The following is a 22,257-nucleotide window of genomic DNA, read 5'->3' on the forward strand; positions in this document are numbered from 1 at the left end:
GTAGGGGGGGGTATACAGAAGATAGCCCTATTTGGTAAAAGACCAAGCCCATATTATGGCAAGAACAGCTCAAATAAGCAAAGAGAAATGACAGTCCATCATTACTTTAAGACATGAAGGTCAGTCAATACGGAACATTTCAAGAACTTTTAAAGTTTCTCCAAGTGCAGTTGCAAAAACCATCAAGCGCTATGATGAAACTGGCTCTCATGAGGACTAGTAAAAATAAAGAAAAACCCTTGAATGAGTAGGTGTGTCCAAACATTTGACTGGTACAGTATGTGTGTGGGTGTGTGAGTGTAAGAGAGAGGGTGGGTAGGTAGATAGTTGGTTGGGTGTAGGATGATTAAATTTTCACAGTAGAAAGGTCTTATGTTGCTGTAGGTGTTATATTGTTATATTACATTTCATTACTTTACTTTATTCATAAATAAACTAATCACCCAAAGCTTATCTTTCCCCTTTGCTCCACTCCAGACCACTAATATCATATGTTCCCCCATGTCTTAACCACCCCAGGTCAGTGTATCTCCATGACAACAAGCTGACAGATGCAGGGCTACCTGAGAACATGTTTAACGGTTCTGACAGCCTGGAGGTTCTCATCATGTCCAGTAACTTCCTCCGCTACGTCCCTAGGAGCTTGCCCTCCGCCATCTACCGCCTCCATCTGAAGGTGAGCTTGTGAAATCAAGTTGAGTAACTACAGCCCTCACACAATAACAACCTATCGTGAGAGCTCACTCCCCATTCATACGGCCAAGTTGATCTCTGTTTATAAACTGTCTGGATATTCCCATGTATGTACTCTAATACCTAACAAATGCATAAATACACTTTCTAAATGTAATCAATTACAGTTACTAGTTACCTGTCCAAAATTGTAATCAGTATTAACTTTGCGGTCTACTAAGCTAACATATGGAATTGTTTTAAGGTGGTCATACCATGTGTCATTTAGCCATTTTATTTAGAATTTTTTGACACCCCTGTATGTACAGTATATAAACAAAATATTTGATAGAATACAGTGAGGGAAAAAAGCATTTGATCCCCTGCTGATTTTGTACGTTTGCCCACTGACAAAGACATGATCAGTCTATAATTTTAATGGTAGGTTTATTTGAACAGTGAGAGACAGAATAACAACAACAAAATCCAGAAAAACGCATTTCAAAAATGTTATAAATTGATTACCCTCACTGTATTGCATTTGACCTTTAATACTTTAGCCCATTGAAACGCATTGAATAACTCCAAACTTCCATTAATTTTTTTAACCGGTACCAGGTTACCTTCAGATGAGTCCCATGACACTTGTGGGGGTCGTAGATCAAAACGGAGAGAATCTCCCCTTTCCATAGTATGGTCATATTAGCTTGTAGCCCAAACCGTTCGGACGCTACAGTCATTTTTGTGGGAAGACCGATTTCCGGGATGTTGTTGCATTACAACCTGTAATTTAAATTGATTTTTATTTGGATTTCATGTAATGGACATACACAAAATAGTCCAAATTGGAGAAGTGGAACGAAAAAAATAACTTGTTTCAAAAAATTATAAAAAATAAATAACGGAAAAGTGGTGCATCCATATGTATTCACCGTCTTTGCTATGAAGCCCCTAAATAAGATCTGGTGCAACCAATTACCTTCAGAAGTCACATAATTAGTTCAATAAAGTCAAAAAGTAATAAAGTGTGTGCAATCTAAGTGTCACATGATCTGTCACATGATCTCAGTATATATACACCTGTTCTGAAAGGCCCCAGAGCCTGCAACACCACTAAGCAAGGGGCACCACCAAGCAAGCGGCACCATGAAGACCAAGGAGCTCTCCAAACAGGTCAGGGACAAAGTTGTGGAGAAGTACAGATCAGGGTTGTGTTATAAAAAAATATCCAAAACTTTGAACATCCCACGGAGCACCATTAAATCCATTATTAAAAAAATTGAAAGAATATGGCACCACAACAAACCTGCCAAGAGTGGGCCGCCCACCAAAACTCATGGACCAGGCAAGGAAAGCATTAATCAGAGAGGCAACAAAGACACCAAAGATAACCCTGAAGGAGCTGCAAAGCTCCACAGTGGAGATTGGAGTTTCTGTCCATAGGACCACTTTAAGCCGTGCACTCCACAGAGCTGGGCTTTACGGAAGAGTGGCCAGAAAAAAGCCATTGCTTAAACAAAAAACATGTTTGGTGTTCACCAAAAGGCATGTTGGAAGACTCCCGAAACATATGGAAGAAGGTACTCTGGTCAGACTAAAATTGAGCTTTTTGGCCATCAAGGAAAACGTTATGGCTGGCGCAAACCAAACACCTCTCATCACCCCGAGAACACCATCCCCCCAGTGAAGCATGGTGGTGGCAGCATCATGCTGAGGGGATGTTTCTCATTGGCAGGGACTGGGAAACTGGTCAGAATTGAAGGAATGATGGATGGCACTAAATACAGGGAAATTCTTGAGGGGAACCTGTTTCAGTCTTCCAGAGATTTGAGACTGGGATGGAGGTTCACCTTCCAGCAGGACAATGACCCTAAGCATACTGCTAAAGCAACACTTGAGTGGTTTATGGGAAAACATTTAAATGTCTTGGAATGGCCTAGTCAAAGACCAGACCTCAATCCAATTGAGAATCTGTGGTATGACTTAAAGATTGCTGTACACCAGCGGAACCCATCCAACTTGAAGGAGCTGGAGCAGTTTTGTCTTGAAGAATGGGAAAAAATCCCAGTGGCTAGATGTGCCAAGCTTATAGAGACATACCGGCGCACAATTGGGCGGCGCACAATTGGCCCAGCGTCGTCCAGGGTAGGGGAAGGAATGGCCGGCAGGGATGTAGCTCAGTTGATAGAGCATGGCGTTTGCAACGCCAGGGTTGTGGGTTCGATTCCCATGGGGGGCCAGTATAAAAGAAAAAATATATATATATAATGTATTCACTAACTGTAAGTCGCTCTGGATAAGAGCGTCTGCTAAAATGACTAAAATGTAAAATGTAATACCCCAAGAGACTTGCAGCTGTAATTGCTGCAAAGGTGGCTCTACAAAGTATTGACCTTAGGGGAGTGAATAGTTATGCACGCTCAAGTTTTCCGTTTTTTAGTCTTATTTCTTGTTTGTTTCACCATAAAAAATATTTTGCATCTTCAAAGTGGTAGGCATGTTGTGTAAATCAAATTATACAAACTCCCCAAAAATCCATTTTAATTCCAGGTTGTAAGGCAACAAAATAGGAAAAATGCCATGGGGGGTACTTTCGTAAGACACTAGTTTTAGAAATATTTAGGACTAATTTATTCCTTGCCACCCACTCTGAAACTAACTGAAACTCTTTGTTAAGTGTTGCAGTCATTTCAGTCACTGTGGTAGCTGACATGTATAGTGTTGAGTCATCTGCATACATAGACACTCTGGCTTTACCCAAAGCCAGTGGCATGTCATTAGTAAAGATTGAAAAAGTAATGGGCCTAGACAGCTGCCCTGGGGAATTCCTGATTCTACCTGGATTATGTTGGAGAGGCTTCCATTAAAGACCACCCTCTGTGTTCTGTTAGACAGGTAACTCTGTATACACAATATAGCAGGTGGAGTAAAGCCATAACACATACGTTTTTCCAACATTAGACTATGATCGATAATGTCAAAAGCCGCAATGAAGTCTAACAAAACAGCCCCCACAATATTTTAATCATCAATTTCTCTCAGCCAATCATCAGTCATCAGTGCTGTGCTTGTTGAATGTCCTTTTCTATAAGCATGCTGAAAGTTTATTGTCAATTTGTTTACTGTAAAATAGCATTGTATCTGGTCAAACACCATTTTTCCAATAGTTTACTAAGGGTTGGTAACAGGCTAATTGGTCGGCTATTTGAGCCAGTAAAGGGGGCTTTACTATTCTTAGGTAGCGGAATGACTTTTGCTTCCCTCCAAGCCTGGGGGCACACACATTCTAGTAGGCTTAAATTGAAAATGTGGCAAATAGGAGTGGCAATATCGTCCACTATTATCCTCAGTAATGTTCCATCCAAGTTGTCAGACCCCGGTGGCTTGTCATTGTTGATAGCCAACAATAATTTTTTCACCTCTTCCACACTCACTTTACGGAATTCAAAATTACAATGCTTGTCTTTCATAATTTGGTCAGATATACTTGGATGTGTAGTGTCAGCAATTGTTGCTGGCATGTCATGCCTAAGTTTGCTAATCTTGCAAACAGGGACGGCCTGTTCAATAGGGCGATATGGGCGACGCACTGCCAAACGGGAAAAGGAAGGGATTTTTTTTCTAATCAATTATATCACGGCAACAGTAGTTATCAGTGTTGTAATCTATACGTCTGATCTGCCACAGTGCCACACTGCCACTAAATGTCGAATCAGGCTAAAGTCGTGCTTCAAATGGCTCCACCCCCCTTTTGGGGCGATTTCAGTCAGATTGAAAATCGCCCAGAACTTCTGTCATAGACTCCCATGTAAAATCTATTTTTTTCAAATTTCAGAGCCTTCAATACAATCTCAATGGGTGTCTGTGGGCTTGCACTTACGCGCTTTCGTCATACGTTACGTAACCATGAACGTAACTGAGAAAAGAGTGGATTGTTTGAAAGAAGTTCCTTTTTGTCGAACAAATTAAGATAAATTGGCAACGAAACAATTAGGACCTCCCAGACCAAATTTAATAATTCAACAGGTTTCTACTAAAGGCGGAAAGTCCTACACCCGAGGATTTTCCAAAAATTGGTACGAACGAAAAAAGACATTGCCACTCACTCAACTGGATGACGAGGGATACAGGCTAGCTGTCCGCCGCCACAACGATGAGGTTAGTGTTGATAATCACAAGTTTACTGGATGTGGATATGGTGTAATAAAGGCAGTTTATTCAGAGGTAAATATATCTGGAATCGCGTTCACGGACCCGTTCGTCAAACTCTTAGGGAGCTATAAATTAAGCCCCATTACTTACCATATCAGATAAGAGAAATTGCTGCAGCTACATATATTTTACATCCTGGCCCTACATAGTTCACTATTTGCATCACTTACCAAAATATTACATGTGGTCATAGCTATATGCTTGGAAAGTGGAGATGCCATAGAACGTCAAAAAAGTAAACATTGCTGGAGACACATTGCCGTTTTGGAGAAGACATCGCGTTTGCTAGCGAAGAGATTTGTTGTGGCAAATGAACTTGGGCTGGGAATTGCCAGGAACCTCACGATAAGATATATGCATCAGCATTGCGAGTCTCATGATTCTATACGTATTGCGATTCGATACTGTGATTTTATTGCGCACCATATGTCTGTTGCAGAGGGATCAGAAAGCCATGAGAACGAGTTTTGATCAGTCATGGAAATAAAAGTGCTGAAAACAAATTGGCTCCCAATGTGAAAAGATTGAGAACAAGCTATGAAGGAACAATAATGGTGTTTTGGTGCAGGTACAGCCAACTAGCGCTAAAATATTGCGATATTGTCAATACAGTATATCGTAAAGTATCACTATGTAACTCGATTTCTTTCACCCCAATCCCTCAAATTAACGGTAAATAACTGAATTGTTTGCCCCACATTTAGCTAAGATGATTAGCTAGCCAGCTAAAATGTTTTAGTTAGTTAGCAGTCGCATCTACAATAGTTTACTGTCAATAACATGTCTCCAAAAATGACGTGGTGTCTCCAATTGTGTTGACATTTTACAATTGCAATGCGCATCCATGAGTATCCACTTTCTGTAGCTCAGCTGGTAGAGCATGGTGCTTGTAACGCCAAGGTAGTGGGTTCGATCCCGGGACCACCCATACACAAAAATGTATGCACGCATGACTGTAAGTCGCTTTGGATAAAAGCGTCTGCTAAATGGCATATTATTATTATTATTATTATTATTATCTGAAGAGAGCCCCGAAACATTGTGTGCAGACATTTTATGCAATAAATGAAGTAGGTTCAATCTAGTAGTTCTGATCTTCTGATTGGTCCTGATGAGTTGGGCGAGGTCCCCTGCAGGCTACTGTCACTGTTGCATTGGCTCTGAGTCGGGTTCTCTGTCTTCAAATGTTCAGCCTAAGAGAGGGGATTTTTTGTGTGTGTGTGTGTGTGTGTGTGTTTAACAGTGATGATGTGTGTGTGTGTGTGTGTGTGTGTGTTTAACAGTGATGATGTGTGTGTGTGTGTGTTTGTGTGTGTGTGTGTCCTCAGAGCAAGAACTCGTGAGTTGGAAGAACTGAGAGGCCTATGGCGTGGGTGTTGTCCTTGGCCACCTGCTGACAAGGCTGACAAGATAGGACCCTTTTGTCCATTGTTATTGGATAGGAACAGAACTTATAACCAGCTCCTGACCTAAATAGATCTTAGCACAACATTTTACTCAACATATCATATTCCATATTCACTATAACAAATATATTTACTACGACATTAGCAAGAACCGCCACATCCTCAGCCGGCTAATCCAGTGTGTGAAGTTTTGCGGAGTGTTTGAGTTAGCTTTGCGAGGCAAAGATGAAACTGAGGGCTCCACCAACCCTGGTAAGCCAACACTTTTGAGATCAGTCAATAAATGCTTCTGGTATTGACTTATATGCTGCCCCTGTCTTCATGTTGTTGCTGGACATATCTTTTTTTAAATGTGTGTAGGTCACCTAAATCATCAGAAAAATTGCCCCTCCTGAGAATTTTTTCAGGAGCCGCCACTGCTTGCAAATGAAAAAATCATTAAAGTAGTTGGCAATATCAGTTGGTTTTGTGATGAATGAGCCATCTGATTCAATGAATGATGGAGCTGAGTTTGCCTTTTACCCCAACATTTCATTTAAGGTGCTCCAAACCTTTTTAATTATCATTCTTTATGTCATTTATCTTTTTTTTTTTTTTTTTTTTTGGGGGAGGGGGGTAGATCAGCTTTAATATTACAGATAGATTGTAAGTTCCATCAATGTAATTGTCTGCATCACTTCCCCATATGTTTTTTTCTCTCACAAATATATATATATATATATATATATATATATATATATATATATATATACACTGCTAAAAAAATAAAGGGAACACTTAAACAACACATTGCAACTCCAAGTCAATCACACTTCTGTGAAATCAAACTGTCCACTTAGGAAGCAACACTGATTGACAATAAAGTCCACATGCTGTTGTGCAAATGGAATAGACAACAGGTGGAAATTATAGGCAAATAGCAAGACACCCCCAATAAAGAAGTGGTTCTGCAGGTGGTGACCACAGACCACTTCTCAGTTCCTATGCTTCCTGGCTGATGTTTTGGTCACTTTTGAATACTGGCGGTGCTTTCACTCTAGTGGTAGCATGAGACGGAGTCTACAACCCACACAAGTGGCTCAGGTAGTGTTATTTTTTTATTTAGGTAGTGCAGCTCATCCAGGATGGCACATCAATGCGAGCTGTGGCAAGAAGGTTTGCTGTGTCTGTCAGCGTAGTGTCCAGAGCATGGAGGCGCTACCAGGAGACAGGCCAGTACATCAGGAGACGTGGAGGAGGCCATAGGAGGGCATCAACCCAGCAGCAGGACTGCTACCTCCGCCTTTGTGCAAGGAGGAGCAGGAGGAGCACTGCCAGAGCCCTGCAAAATGACCTCCAGCAGGCCACAAATGTGCATGTGTCTGCTCAAACGGTCAGAAACAGACTCCATGAGGGTGGTATGAGGGCCCGACGTCCACAGGTGGGGGTTGTGCTTACAGCCCAACACCGTGCAGGACGTTTGGCATTTGCCAGAGAACACCAAGATTGGCAAATTCGCCACTGGCGCCCTTTGCTCTTCACAGATGAAAGCAGGTTCACACTGAGCACATGTGACAGACGTCTGGAGTCGCCGTGGAGAACGTTCTGCTGCCTGCAACATCCTCCAGCATGACCGGTTTGGCGGTGGGTCAGTCATGGTGTGGGGTGGCATTTCTTTGGGGGGCCGCACAGCCCTCCATGTGCTCGCCAGAGGTAGCCTGACTGCCATTAGGTACCGAGATGAGATCCTCAGATCCCTTGTGAGACCATATGCTGGTGCGGTTGGCCCTGGGTTCCTCCTAATGCAAGACAATGCTAGACCTCATGTGGCTGGAGTGTGTCAGCAGTTCCTGCAAGAGGAAGGCATTGATGCTATGGACTGGCCCGCCCGTTCCCCAGACCTGAATCCAATTGAGCACATCTGGGACATCATGTCTCGCTCCATCCACCAACGCCACGTTGCACCACAGACTGTCCAGAAGTTGGCAGATGCTTTATTCCAGGTCTGGGAGGAGATCCCTCAGGAGACCATCCGCCACCTCATCAGGAGCATGCCCAGGCGTTGTAGGGAGGTCATACAGGCACGTGGAGGCCACACACACTACTGAGCCTCATTTTGACTTGTTTTAAGGACATTACATCAAAGTTGGATCAGCCTGTAGTGTGGTTTTCCACTTTAATTTTGAGGGTGACTCCAAATCCAGACCTCCATGGGTTGATAAATTTGATTTCCATTGATCATTTTTGTGTGATTTTGTTTTCAGCACATTCACCTATGTAAAGAAAAAAGTATTTAATAAGATTATTTCATTCATTCAGATCTAGGATGTGTTGTTTAAGTGTTCCCTTTATTTTTTTGAGCAGTGTATATCTATGTATACATACATACAATATATATATATATATATATATATATATATATATATACACATATCCTTTTTTCATATATTTCCCTTTATTACTTCCCAACCCCACCACCCCTTCCCTAATTGGACTAAACTTGTGAACAACAACGCTTAGGCCTCTACTACCAGCTTATACATACTATATACATTTTATGGACACAGTCAATTTTACAATAATTCTATTTAGTTTGTTTTTACTCATGAACTTCCTCTACCCTCAACCTCTCCGATCATTTTCATAATGTCCTTCCGGTTTGCTTCTATATGCCATATCTTTCTAACTGTGCTCTTTCACAAAAGCTCTCAACCTATAACCTATATACTTATTATGGACACAGTATGCTTTACATTAGTTATCTTGTTGATATTAGTTGTTGTTAGTTGTTATTAGTCCCATCCTTCAGCTCCATTCAACACCTCCCATCTATTTCTTAACACTATCCATATTGGATTTCTATTAGCCATATATTTTTCAACTGTTCTGTGATGTTTCACAAAAGGTCTGAACCCTTCTATTCTCATTGTTTCTACAGATTGTATTTATCTTTGTTTCATAGTGTAGTTTCGTCTTCTTTTTATTCATATGATTTCTCAATTTGCAATACGTTTGCCAATCGGTTGTGCAGCCAAACTTACTTGCCATTCCCTTTGCCTCATCCCTCTCAACCATACCATTTTCAATTCCTCATCAATCCACGGGGATTTAACAGTTTTTACAGTCATTTTCTTAATGGGTGCATGCTTATTAGTAACTGGAATAAGCAATTTCATAAATGTGTCAAGTGCAGTGTCTGTTTGCTCCTCATTACACACCAACATACATTTTTACATTTTAATCATTTAGCAGATGCTCTTATCCAGAGCAATTTACAGGAGCAATTAGGGTTAAGTGCCTTGCTCAAGGGCACATCGACAGATTTTTCACCTAGTCGGCTCGGGGATTAGAACCAGCGACCTTTCAGTTACTGGCACAACGCTCTTAACCACTAAGCTACCTGTATATTCTTTACATCAGCAACATAGGAATCCCTACAAAACGTCTTGTATGACCTCTTATACACAATATTAGGCCCAGTCTTTGGAACTTTGGTTTTCCTAGATATGGCTACTATATTGTGATCACTACATCCAATGGATTTGGATACTGCTTTCAAACAAATCTCTGAAGCATTAGTAAAGATGTGATCAACATATTGATTATTTAATTCCTGTACTGTTTGTAACTACCCTGGTAGGTTGACTGATAACCTGAACCAGGTTGCAGGCACTGGTTTGAAGCTTTTCTTGAGTAGGCAGCCTGATGAAAGCCAGTCAATATTTAAATCACCCAGAAAGTATAGCTCTCTATTGATATCACATACATTATCAAGCATTTCACACATGTTATCCAGATACTGACTGTTAGCACTTGGTGGTCTATAGCAGCTTCCCACCAGAATGGGCTTTAGGTGAGGCCCCCATGTAGCTCAGTTGTTGGAGCATGGTGTTTGCAACACCAGGGTTGTGGGTTCATTCCCACGGGGGGCCAGTATGAAAATGTATGCACTCACTAACTGTAAGTCGCTCTGGATAAGAGCGTCTGCTAAATGACTTAAATGTAAATATTACTTCAACAGTATTTAACATGAGATCCTCTCTAATCTTCACAGGAATATGGTTCTGAATATAAACAGCATCACCTCCACCATTGGCATTTCTATATTTTCTGTAAATGTTATAACCTTGTATTGCTACCACTGTATCATCAAAGGTATTATCTAAGTGAGTTTCAGAGATAGTCAGAATATGAATGTCATTTGTTACTAGGAAATTATTGATTTTATGAACCTTTTTTCTTAAGCTGCATATGTTAACGTGGGCTATTTCGAGCACTTTTCTTCTGGGATGTTTACTCTTTTGTATTGCTTTACTGGGAAGCTTAGCAGCATGTTCTTTATGTTAATGCAGGGTGAGCTGCACACAGTGGACTTCCTCCTAGGGCACTCCGGCTCAGTGCTAACAGTATAAATCTGGTTCTTAGGCACATGATTACTGCATACAATAGCTGTAGGATCAGCAGACGCATTCAGGGCAATTAGGTTACTTACATTGTGACTTATCAATGACCCAAGCCCAGATCAGCTAATCCCTACCATTGTGACACAGAGTTGTCATAATGCTTCAGCAAATGTACATTACCCCTGGTGTAATGTACATTTGCTGAAGCATTATGACAACTCTGTGTCACAATGGTAGGGATTAGCTGATCTGGGCTTGGGTCATTGATAAGTCATTGTCTCAACACAGCCTTATAATGCTGTGAAAGGATCCAGGAACCCAAATTATTTGGATGGATCCCATCCTCCTTATAAAATGTGTTTTATTTCCAAAAGGTATCGAAATTGTCAACCAAAATTACACCCATTGAGCTGCAATAATCACGTAGCCAGTTGTGAAGAGCAAGAATCCTGCTTAAGCGTTCAATGCCACAATTCAGAGAGGGTGTGACGAGTACTGAGGATACGAAGAGGCAGGACGCAGACGCAGGAATCAACAATGTAAAGGTTTACTTAACACTGAGCAAGAGAACAACAAAGCGCAAGTACACAACAAGACACTAACAATCACACACAACACAACACTGAACAGTCCAGGGCTATATAGGTGTGGTGATGAGATGATGAGGTGCAGGTGTGCTGGAGGTGATTAGGGTGCGTTGGGTTTCCATTCCGGTGTTACTGAGGTGGTGCGGTCAGACTGGTGGCTCAGTAGACTGGCGAATCAGAGCGCCGGAGGGGAGCAACAGGAGGAGATGTGACAGAGGGCACAGGGCCAGATATGATGGTTTTTTTTGTTAGTGTCTAGCAGAGAGTCAATCAGCTCTTTAAAATCCAGTTTCAACTGTTCAGAGCTGCCCTTCATAATGTCATTAAAACCCACAAGGACTACGATAGAATCTATGTCCATGTCCTGACGTAGTACATTCGGGAGCAGCTTAGTAATGTAATTTACTCAAGCTCCGGGATAGGACATTGTTTTTGCACCAGGAACGGTCACATTTCTTATCATGGAGCTGCCCAAAATCACGGCTGGCGAGAAGGACGAGGAAATCTGCACACTCCCACGCTTCACAGGATTCGGAGAACCCTTTATGGACGGGTGAGAGGCAGGATAACTTGAGCCCATTGCTCCCGGCACCTGGTGCAGGCCTCCGACAGATGGAGAAGCCCCGCTCGATCCAGAGCAGGGACGGAAGGTTGCCGACGTCGACTTCGAAATCATAGTAGAAGGCACTGCGGCCGCAGACACAGGCACCCCCAGCGACGAAGGTGCAGGAAGATCAAGCTCCAGGACGGTGAAACTATTCATTGTTTGCACCCGCTCCAGGCCTCTCGTTGGGAGTGTAGACTGCTTTGCGGGAGGTCGCTGTTTTTGGCTTCCACGGCTCGTGACATGTGACCGGCGTAGAAAATGTAAACATTCCACTCTGCGTTTTTCCCAGTTTCTTACGTAGGCTGGCGACCTGCGTGATCAATGAAGCCACCTCAAGCCTATAATCCTCGGCAAGTAAACAACTGCCACATTGGAACTCCGAGTGATCCGGTTTATCCCGAAACAAAGCGTAATAGATACAGCTCCTACAGCGCTGGAACTGTTCATTTTGTTCTCCAGACAGAGGGCTCCATTGCAAAACTCATCTGGTACCAACTTCGTTAGCTTGATGGCTAGCATCTTAGCGTCTCTGTCAAGCAGGCTTCAACCTGTCTCTTAAGCGGGATTCCGGAACAAGAAATATCGGTCCTAGCTGTTAAAAGCTAACCGCGTCGTGGAATCCACGCAAAAACAAGTTCTGTATTCGTATTTATGAATAGCGTTTTTGTTTTAATCAAAAATAACAAACTGAGTGTTTTCCAGCATACAATGTTCAGCTGAGCACTCTGACGTATGACGACGTGTTTGATGTAACACTGCTTTTGACTTCAATACAAAACCTAGGAGGCTCATGGTTCTCACCCCCTTCCATAGACTTACACAGTAATTATGACAACTTCCGCAGGACGTCCTCCAACCTGTCAGAGCTCTTGCCGCATGAACTGACATGTTGTCCACCCAATCAAAGGATCAGAGAATGAATCTAGTACTGAAAGCATAAGATACAGCTAACTAGCACTGCAGTGCATAACATGTGGTGAGTAGTTGACTCAAAGAGAGAGAAAGACAATAGTTGAACCGTTTTTAACAAATTAATTTCTTCCAAAATGAAGGAGAAGCAAGAGAGAGATAGAGAGAGAGATTGTCATTTTTTTTCAGTTTCACTTACTTAGCTAGCACATGCAGCTAGCTAGTTTATCCTCCTCAAACACCCTGCTCAAACAGAGGGATGCTATGTTAGCTAGCTGGCTATGACTATCCAACACAACATTGGAACTCTTCCAAGTCAAGGTAAGCTTTTAGTTTTACAAATGTATTGCCACCGGGGCCCGCTGGTGTAACTGCTTACTGACTGTAATGTTACTGCATGATTGTAGCGGGTTTACTAAAATGTTAGTTCTATTATGTTGACTATGACGTTACTTTAGCTAATATGGTGACAACGATGTAGGCTATGTATAGCAGCTATGGTATGGTTTGGTTTGTGCACATCAGTCCACAAGCAAAGGGACACGGTGAAAGGAGAAGAGTGCAGAGATGCGAGAAGGAATACAACGTGGCTGCCATGAAAGTAAACTGTGTTTACGAGTGATCAGGGGTGTATTCATTCAGCTGATTCTGTTGAAAAACGTTTATTTAACAGAAGCAAACAGAACCAAACGGGGATGAACATACCTCAATTTGTCCAATAGAAACTCTAGTTTGCAACTGTTGGACTAATGATTGCACCCTAGATCAGCTAGATGCAGGCAAGGGCTTGCAAGGCGATATTGAATGTTTCACTGTTTGTCACCTCAACATTTTCTCTCAACCTGTTGTTGTAAACTTTTATTCATAGGCTAGATTGTAGCAACCTCATGATGGGTATAGGGAACATTTGAGTATCTTGTATTTGCCTAAACCTGTCGCTGTTACATTGAGCTGGGTGAATGGAATATGAATGACAGTCATCCAATATTCTGTAATACAAATAAGGCCATGCTCATGAAAAATAATAATTGTCCTCCCTCATCTTAAACGGCACTGACCGCCACTGTAATAGACAGAGCTATGGATGCAAGGACTGACCATCCATGATATCAAACATTATTGTTTTAACAATGTTTTGAGTCTATACAGTGTTTGTTTACATTTACAATGTAAACATTGGAGAAAAACAAGCTTATATTTCGGGTTCTCATGGGGTGTGACAGTTGAACTAAGCTCATGATGCATTTATAAGTTATATTCTTCAAGAATCAATGTGTATATATTATTAATTTATAAATCCAAAATTGGATGTAGCAACTACAGATTGCCCCTTTAAGTTTATCAAAATTACAGGAGTTTGAGCAAGTGTCATTTAGGCCAATGGACATTTATTGAATCAGCACAAATTAGATTGAGCAATAAAGGCGCACTCGTGGTCTTCTTAAATTCAACTAGTTTTTGACAGTATGGAGCACAATACCACAGAGTAGTTTAGAAGGTAGGCACTCCCCTCAAACGTTTATTCCATAGGCTGTGATCTGAACTATGCAGTTGTTGCAAGAGCACATTTTTCTTTGGTCGCTGTGAAAAAGTATTTCCCCCTTTCGAATTTCTCTACTTTTGCATATTTTTGAATTTTTTTATGTTATCAGATTTTCAACCAAAACCTAATATTAGATAAAGGGAACCTGAGTGAACAAATAGCACAACAATTACATACTTATTTCATTTATTTCATGAACAAAGTTATGCAACACCCAATGCCCCTGTGTGAAAAAGTACTTGCCCCCTTACAGTCAATAACTGGTTGTGCCACCTTTAGCTGCAATGACTCCAACCAAACACTTCCTGTAGTTGTTGATCAGTCTCTCACATCACTGTGGAGGAATTTTGGCCCACTCTTACATGCAGAACTGGTTTAACTCAGTGACATTTGTGGGTCCTGCCACAATATCTACATTGGGATTAGGTCTGGACTTTAACTAGGCCATTCCAAAACTTCAAATGTGTTACTTTTTTGCCCTTTTCATGTAGATTTGTGATTGTGTGTTTTGGATCATTGTCTTGCTGCATGACCCAGCTGCGCTTCAGCTTCAGCTTCAGCTCACAGACGTATGGCCTGACATTTTCCTGTAGAATTCTCTGATACAGAACAGAATTCATGGTTCCTTCTATTAAGGCAAGTCGTCCAGGTCCTGAGGCAGCAAAGCATCCCCAACCATCACACTACCACCCCCATGCTTGACCGTTGGTATAAGGTTCTTACTGTGGAATGCTTTTCGCCAGGCATAATGGGACCCATGTTGTCCAAAAAGTTATACTTTTGACTCATTGTCCATAGAACATTCTTCCAAGAGTTTTGATGATCATCCAGGTGCTTCCAGGTGCTTTTTGGAAAACTTGAGTCAACTTTTTGGAAGAGATGGGTCCCATTATGTCTGGGTCAAACACACAATCAGGTCTACATGAAAATGGCTAGAAAGTAACACATTTTAAGTTTTGGAATGGCCTAGACAAAGTCCAGACGTAATCCTAATTGAGATGTTGTGGCAGGACTTGAAATGAGCAGTTCATGATTGAAAACCCACAAAATCCCTCCACAGCGATGTGAGAGACTGATTTTGGTTGCAGTCATTGTAGTTAAAGATGGCACAACCAGGTATTGAGTGAAAGGGGGCAATTACTATTTCACATAGGGGAATTGGATGTTGCATAACTTTATTAATTAAATAAATAAAATAAGTATCTATCTTTTGTTATTTGTAAACTCAGGTTCCCATTATCTAATAATAGGTTTTGGTTGAAGTTCTGATAACATTCAGTATCAAAAATATGCAAAAATAGAGAAAATGTAGAAGGGGGGCAAATACTTTTTCACGACACTGTATACGTTTGTGAACAGCCCTCCACAACAAGAGCTAAATGAGAGAGCAGCTGTATGATTCACATCAAAGCGCTATGTAGATATCAATAATAAGTGATATCCGTATCGCCCGTAGGTTGCACCACTTCTGTCGTCCTTACCACCAACTTTATTCAAGTTGGCCAATCTTTGGATGTCGACAGCAGTCGCACCATTGGAAGACATAGCTTGGACTGTAGCCTACCCAAAAGCCTATTCCTGCTCTTTTTCCGCGATTCATCAAACGCATTTGGTGTGTCATCACAGTGGTCTCTGACTTGTAATCAGACTCGCTCAGGCGGAACAAACTTGCACCTTTTTACAATGCTGATTTGAATGTCATTTCTCAAACATCCTTTCTGAAATTAAAAGTAATCTTAGAAGTAATAATCTATTTTTTTTAAGTATCTGTAATTTGATTGCAATACTTTTGCTGGTAACGTAACAGTTACAGTTTTTTTTTGTAATTCATTACATGTAACAGATTACATTTAACAGACGCTCTTATCCAGAGCGACTTACAGTTAGTGAGTGCATACATTTTCATACTGGCCCCCCGTGGGAAACGAACCCACAACCCTGACGTTGCAAGCGCCATGCTCTACCAACTGAGCTATTGGGGATTACATGCAATCCATTACTCCCCAACCCTGCTCATATACTATCTGTGATACTGATATGTGATGCTTGATTGTGTGTCTGTCCTTCTTCTTGGTTAACAGAGTAACAAGCTGGAGAAGATCCCGTCAGGGGTGTTTGATACCCTGACCCAGCTCAGAGAGCTCTACCTACAGAACAACTTGCTCAGCAACGAAGGCATGGACAACGAGACCTTCAGGTAATGTAGTAGTACTGTATTAGTATTCTAGTATTACTGTAGGACTATTCTAATAGTACTGTAGTACGTAGTACAGCATGGATGATAAGACCTTCAGGTACTGGAGTACCTGTTACGGTCAATTTGTAGGATATTAAGACACACTAACAAACAAACACACTCAACAGAGAGCCATTCAGTTCTTCTATTCTTCCTCTTCTTCTAAGTTGATTCGATATATCTGAGGCCACCTGTTACATTAAAACTGAGGTTATTGATTCAAAACAAAGACCTATAGACTTTACAACACAAGCCAATGTAAGGCATCGACAATGAGACCTTCACGTACTGTAGTAGGAAGAGTGTGTCGGGTGTTCTTGAATTCTCCATATTGGATCTTATAACCAACGTTTCAGTCAATAGATAAGACATTCACCAGGGTTCTTTTAAAAAATATGCTTTAACTGCGAACTACAAACTACTCTCCTTTTAAGTGTAGGACACTCAGACACACAAACACTCTCGACAGAGTCATTCAGTCACTCTACCTGAGTGCAGTTGATTCGATATATCCAAGGTTGAACACTATCACTGTTGCCCATTATGTATCAATGGCTATAACAGAGTGCATCAATTTAAAACAAAGACCTATAGACTTGACAACACGCCAATCTATGAGAAGGTACATAAGGGAATGGTGAGTTGAGTGTCGACTTGTTACTTTCGATGTATGAGTATTGATCTCATGTTCAGTTCAGCTCACAAAGCACAGTATGAACTGGAAAGCCCCTTGGCCATCAGAGAGAGTGAGAGAATAAAGTGGTGTGAGTGTGAGAGTAAGAGAGTGAGAGAGAGAGTGAGAGAATGAGAGAGAGAGAGAGAGAGAGAGAGAGAGAGAGAGAGAGAGAAAGCCAGTGGTGAGAGGTTGAACTGGTACATTCTGAGAAAATGTCAAAATGGGAGAGAAAAATGAGATTTGTCTATTCATGGAGAGATAACAAGAAGACGTTTAAAGATAAAGGGATGACCTCACCTCTCCTGTATCAAATATAATGTCACCCTCTCCTCTCCTCTCCTCCTCTACTCTTCCATCTCCTCTCCCCTCTCAGCAAGTTGACCAGTCTGGAGTATCTGGACCTGTCCAACAACAACCTGAGTGTGGTTCCTCAGGGTCTGCCCAGGAGTCTGATATTGCTACACCTGGAGAGGAACAGTATCCGCAGTATCCCTGGCGATGCCCTCACAGCCTGCCGTAACCTTGAGTACCTACTGCTGCACAACAACCAGCTTCGCTCCCACTCCATACACCATGCTGCATTCCAGGTAGGCCAACAGCGCTGCAGGATACTTGGGATATTTCAATCTTATATAGAGGGCTATAGGATATACTGCGGATAGTTGAATCCCCACAGGTGTATCCGGCTCGAAGGACCATGAAAAATATTCTAAATATAAAGCCTGATCTGACAGCTAGTTCATTATGTATCTCTGTTAAATGAGCCATGAGAAATCTGAAATGTGCTATGAAATGCCATTACAATTACATGAAAATGTTCACATAAAGAGTTTTCTCTTCTCGCCAGGGCCTGAAGAAGCTACACACCCTCCACATGTACAACAACCAGCTGGAGCGTGTCCCCAGGGCTCTGCCCCGTCGAGCCAAGACACTCATGCTGCTTCACAACACAATCAATGAGATCGGACGCAACGACCTGGTCATTCTCTACACCCTGACCGAGCTCAACCTCAGTTACAACCGCCTCACCAGCCCCAAGCTACACAAAGAGGGTACACTGGACCCTATATGGAGTATATGGAAATGTTGTGTTGTGTTTTGTTGTATTGTGTTGTACTTTGCTGTGCTGTCATCTACATGAATACTGTACATCTACAGTAGAACTATATGTGGCTCTTGCACACATGTTTGAGATTAACTGTACAGTACTTTTGTCTATATGATTATCTATATTTGGTCCTGCTGTATGACACATAAATAATTTCCTAACAGATACAGTGACGTTATCATCAAATAACTGATATGTCAGCATATAACTACATTTAACTACAATGATTTTTGTATCTAGTTTTTCTATTTCGACATATTGTAATGAGACCATGTTGATAATCATTCAGCCTTCAGGAAGCTGCGTCTGCTGGAGACCTTGGACCTGTCAGGGAATGCCCTCCACTTTCTGCCCCTGGGCCTGCCCCGCTCCCTGCAGGTCCTCCGGGTGAAGGACAACCAGCTGACCTCCATACCAGAGGGGGCACTGCAGGGCATGGCCAAGCTCAGGAACATCAACCTAAGCCACAACCAGCTTAGACTCAACTCCATCTACCAGGGAGCATGGATGGAGCTCAGTGCTCTGACGGTGAGACTGGGGGCAGGGGAGTGTGTGTGTGTGGGGGGGAGGGGTGATGCATGTTGAGGGAGAGAGAGGATGCATGTTGCCTGTGCCCCCCACCAGTCCCCCCCACCCATGTTTCAGTGAAAACACACAAGTAACACTTACAGGTTTTCTGTGTGATAAAGCTGGCTGTTGGCGCTGTCCGTCATTTGTTGGACCTGTTGGTTAGCACTCAGACGGTGTAAAGAGGGATTTATAAATACAGTGATTGATTTGATTGATGTGTTCCTCCAGACGTTGGACCTGTCCAGTAACCAGCTGTCCCATGTTCCGTCTGACCTGCCTGAGTCTCTGGAGTACCTGTATCTGCAGTCCAACCACATCAGCACTGTCCCCGCCACCACCTTTGCGGGCACGCCCAACATCAAGGGCATCTTCCTACGGTGAGAGACTGGACACTAATGCACGAACGCACACTCAGAAACACACACACACCTGAACCCATTTCTTGGTTCAAACCCACAGCTCATGTAAGTACCAAATTCAATTGTGAGTACCAATCACTTACAGTAGATATGTGAATTAATACACTCTATCAAATCAGTATATACACGCACTCTCACTTATGTTATTATAGAACAGTAATTAAACCATCATTCAACTCCTGACCCTTTCCGTTAACTCCCAAACCCAGCAGAACACTCTCCTCTCCACTGTTCCATCCGTGTCTGTAGCATTGTTTCTGAATGAGACATTTTTGGCCTTCTAGTCAGCTCATATCATCACTCCATTCGTTCATCCTCTGTTGTGAGTGTGTGACTAAGTCCTATTGATTGATGCCAACTGTAAGACAGAGCCACATATCCCCTAGTCAACTGAGTCCCAGGCTGCATCCAATGGCACCCTATTCCCTATATAGTGCACTACTTTTGACCAGAGCCCTACTCAAATTTAGTGCACTATACAGGGAATAGGGTGCCAATATCTGTATTTGGTTGATAGTTCCCTCGTTATCCTTACTAAGTTTATTTTCCGTTTGGATCCAACCTACTCTGCTCTGCTGTGTGCGTGTGTTTGTTTGTGTGTGTGTGCGTGCGTGCGTACGTGAGTGCAAGCGTGTGTGTGTCTGCGTGTGGTGTGCTGTGCTGAGAAGACTGTTGCAGAGGAGGGAGCTGATGATGGAATAAGTTGTATTCCTGCTCTACTTCTGCGCTGACTGCACTCATTAAAATCCCTTACACAGATACACTATGTATATTACCCATCAGGTGTTGTTGGTTTGTAGGGCGGCAGCTAGCTTAGTGGTTAAGAGCGTTGTACCAGTAATCGAAAGGTCGCTGGCTCTAATCCCCGAGCCGACTAGGTGAAAAATCTGTCAATGTGCCCTTGAGCAAGGCACTTAAACCTAATTTCTCCTGTAAGTCGCTCTGGATAAGAGTGTCCGCTAAATGACTAAAATGTAATTAACTCTCTTAATTATCTGGTTGGGTTATGAAATGTAAATTATTTCAATAAATCAGGTATTTTGCCAAATTAAAGTCATGATTTCCTTTGTGTCGACATTCTTGTTCAGCAGGCTGTTTTGCTCTCTTGGAAGGAGGAATATGCAGGATATAACAGAACAGAACCCATGGTGGTAAAGTTTCAGAAATATTCCCCACTGTGTCTAGATCTGTTTCTTGGCTAGTTGATGCTCCGCTGCTTTTCCAATTAATTAAATCAAGTCAATGATTGGATTTCTAACTAAAACAGCTTGGATCTGCCAAGTTGTTTTCTTTTAGTTTCCTTCCTTCTGTCCCCTTCTGACCTCTTCTTTTTCTGCAGGGCGGGCTGGGTCCCAACACTCTAAACCAGCAAAATCATTGTCTCCTCATCTACTTGTATCATTTCCTTTTGCTACCACTGATCTGAATATTTACTAGTGTATGAAGCTAGGTTAGTATCAGTTTCCATCATATTAATATTTGTACTTACATGTAGAACTCTAATCATTTCAGGTCAGTTTGGCCAGCGGTCAGTTTGGAAAGCAAACCATCCAAGACCGTTGGGACGCTGCCCTGAGGTTTTGTCGGTTTGGTTTTGCGGAGTCTAATTGACCACTTTATCGGATAATGAACTTTACAGACCCTGACCCCGTCCAGCCCACTCTCTCCGTTCGGCCTGTTGGTCTCTTCATGCTGTGGGCTCAGCCTCAGCAGCATCTGCTGCAGTATCACAGCAGTTAGGAACACTTGTTTTTCCACCAAATCCCAACACATCTGGGAGCTGCTGGCCTGAGCCAATTACAGCCTATCTGGAATGCAGCATGGCCTCAGTGGGGGAGGGGAGGTGGATTTGTGTGTGTGTGCACATCTATTTGAGTCTGTTTAGCCTATGCCTGCATCTGTTTACATTGAGTGTGTGAATATAAATGTGTGCGTATGTGAGTGTGCCCGCACATGCGTGAGTATGCAGCATGTGTGAGTGTCTGGGTCAGATAATGAGTGAATTAGAAACTAAGATGGGTCGGATTCACTGACACTCAAGACGTCATAGATTCTGAAGACAGTGGAAAATTGGCTTGATTCGGATAACATGGCCTTATTTCCCCTTGATGCAGTATAGGGAGTGCTCACTAACTTAATAGAACTGTGAATGGAAGGCAAACAGACACTCTAATTAGCTGAATTACTGAATCTCAGCATCTGATTTGTTTACACCACATGTTGTGTCGGTCCTTATGGACAATATTCACATCAGATTGGTTCTTATAATATGCTGGTTCAGATTCTAAACACAGCATCCTATCAGTTAGCAGCTCTTGCTGTGCTGGTTTACACATCAAACTCAAGCATCTGCTCAGTCATCATCACATATTGGGAATTTGACTACTAACCTTTACTATGTCTCCCTCTCAGGTTCAACCGTCTGTTAGCCCACTCTGTGAAGGAGAGCTCCTTCAAACACCTGACCAATCTGCAGGTGCTGGACATCGGCCACTCGAGCCACTCGGACCCCTCCGGATCCTCCTCCAGACGAGAGGAAGAGAAGGAGGAAGAGATGGAGATGATGGAAGAGGAAGAAGGATTCACTTCATAAGTTTATTCCATGGACACAAGCTGCTTAAATGATCTGAACCAAATGTTGCAGTTGTTTAGGCTGCAATCCCAAAGTCATGCTCTTTTGAAAGTACAGAAAACCGTATTTTTGCAATAGGTCAGGCTCAATTCTAAAATGTCAATTGAACTATGAGTGGAGGCATAAAGTGGTATTTCTTCCCATATAGTGGTGAATAGACGATGCACATATCTCTGGTGCAGGATACCAGATAAAATTATATTTTTGTTTGTTGTATTACTTTTCTGGGCTTTGCTTGTCTATTCAATGACAGATACGGTTGCGTTTCTGCACTTGAGTCTTTGCTTGCATCCCAAAT

The 22,257-nt window shown here is 42.2% G+C and overlaps 1 protein-coding gene across 1 annotated transcript in view; it reads left to right on the plus strand.

Moving 5' to 3' along the window:
• Positions 1-21,938, plus strand: part of LOC121539865 (podocan-like) — a 37,748-nt gene extending 15,810 nt beyond the window's left edge. The window contains exons 6-12 of the mRNA XM_041848513.1: positions 520-676; positions 16,400-16,515; positions 17,604-17,817; positions 18,078-18,282; positions 18,628-18,866; positions 19,137-19,285; positions 21,740-21,938. Of these exons, the coding sequence (XP_041704447.1) occupies positions 520-676; positions 16,400-16,515; positions 17,604-17,817; positions 18,078-18,282; positions 18,628-18,866; positions 19,137-19,285; positions 21,740-21,920 (1,261 nt within the window). The 3' untranslated portion in view covers positions 21,921-21,938. The remainder of the gene's footprint in view (positions 1-519; positions 677-16,399; positions 16,516-17,603; positions 17,818-18,077; positions 18,283-18,627; positions 18,867-19,136; positions 19,286-21,739) is intronic.
• Positions 21,939-22,257: the final 319 nt, after the last annotated feature.

Source organism: Coregonus clupeaformis, chromosome 26, assembly GCF_020615455.1.
Source record: "Coregonus clupeaformis isolate EN_2021a chromosome 26, ASM2061545v1, whole genome shotgun sequence".
NCBI classification, from domain to species: Eukaryota; Metazoa; Chordata; class Actinopteri; order Salmoniformes; family Salmonidae; genus Coregonus; species Coregonus clupeaformis.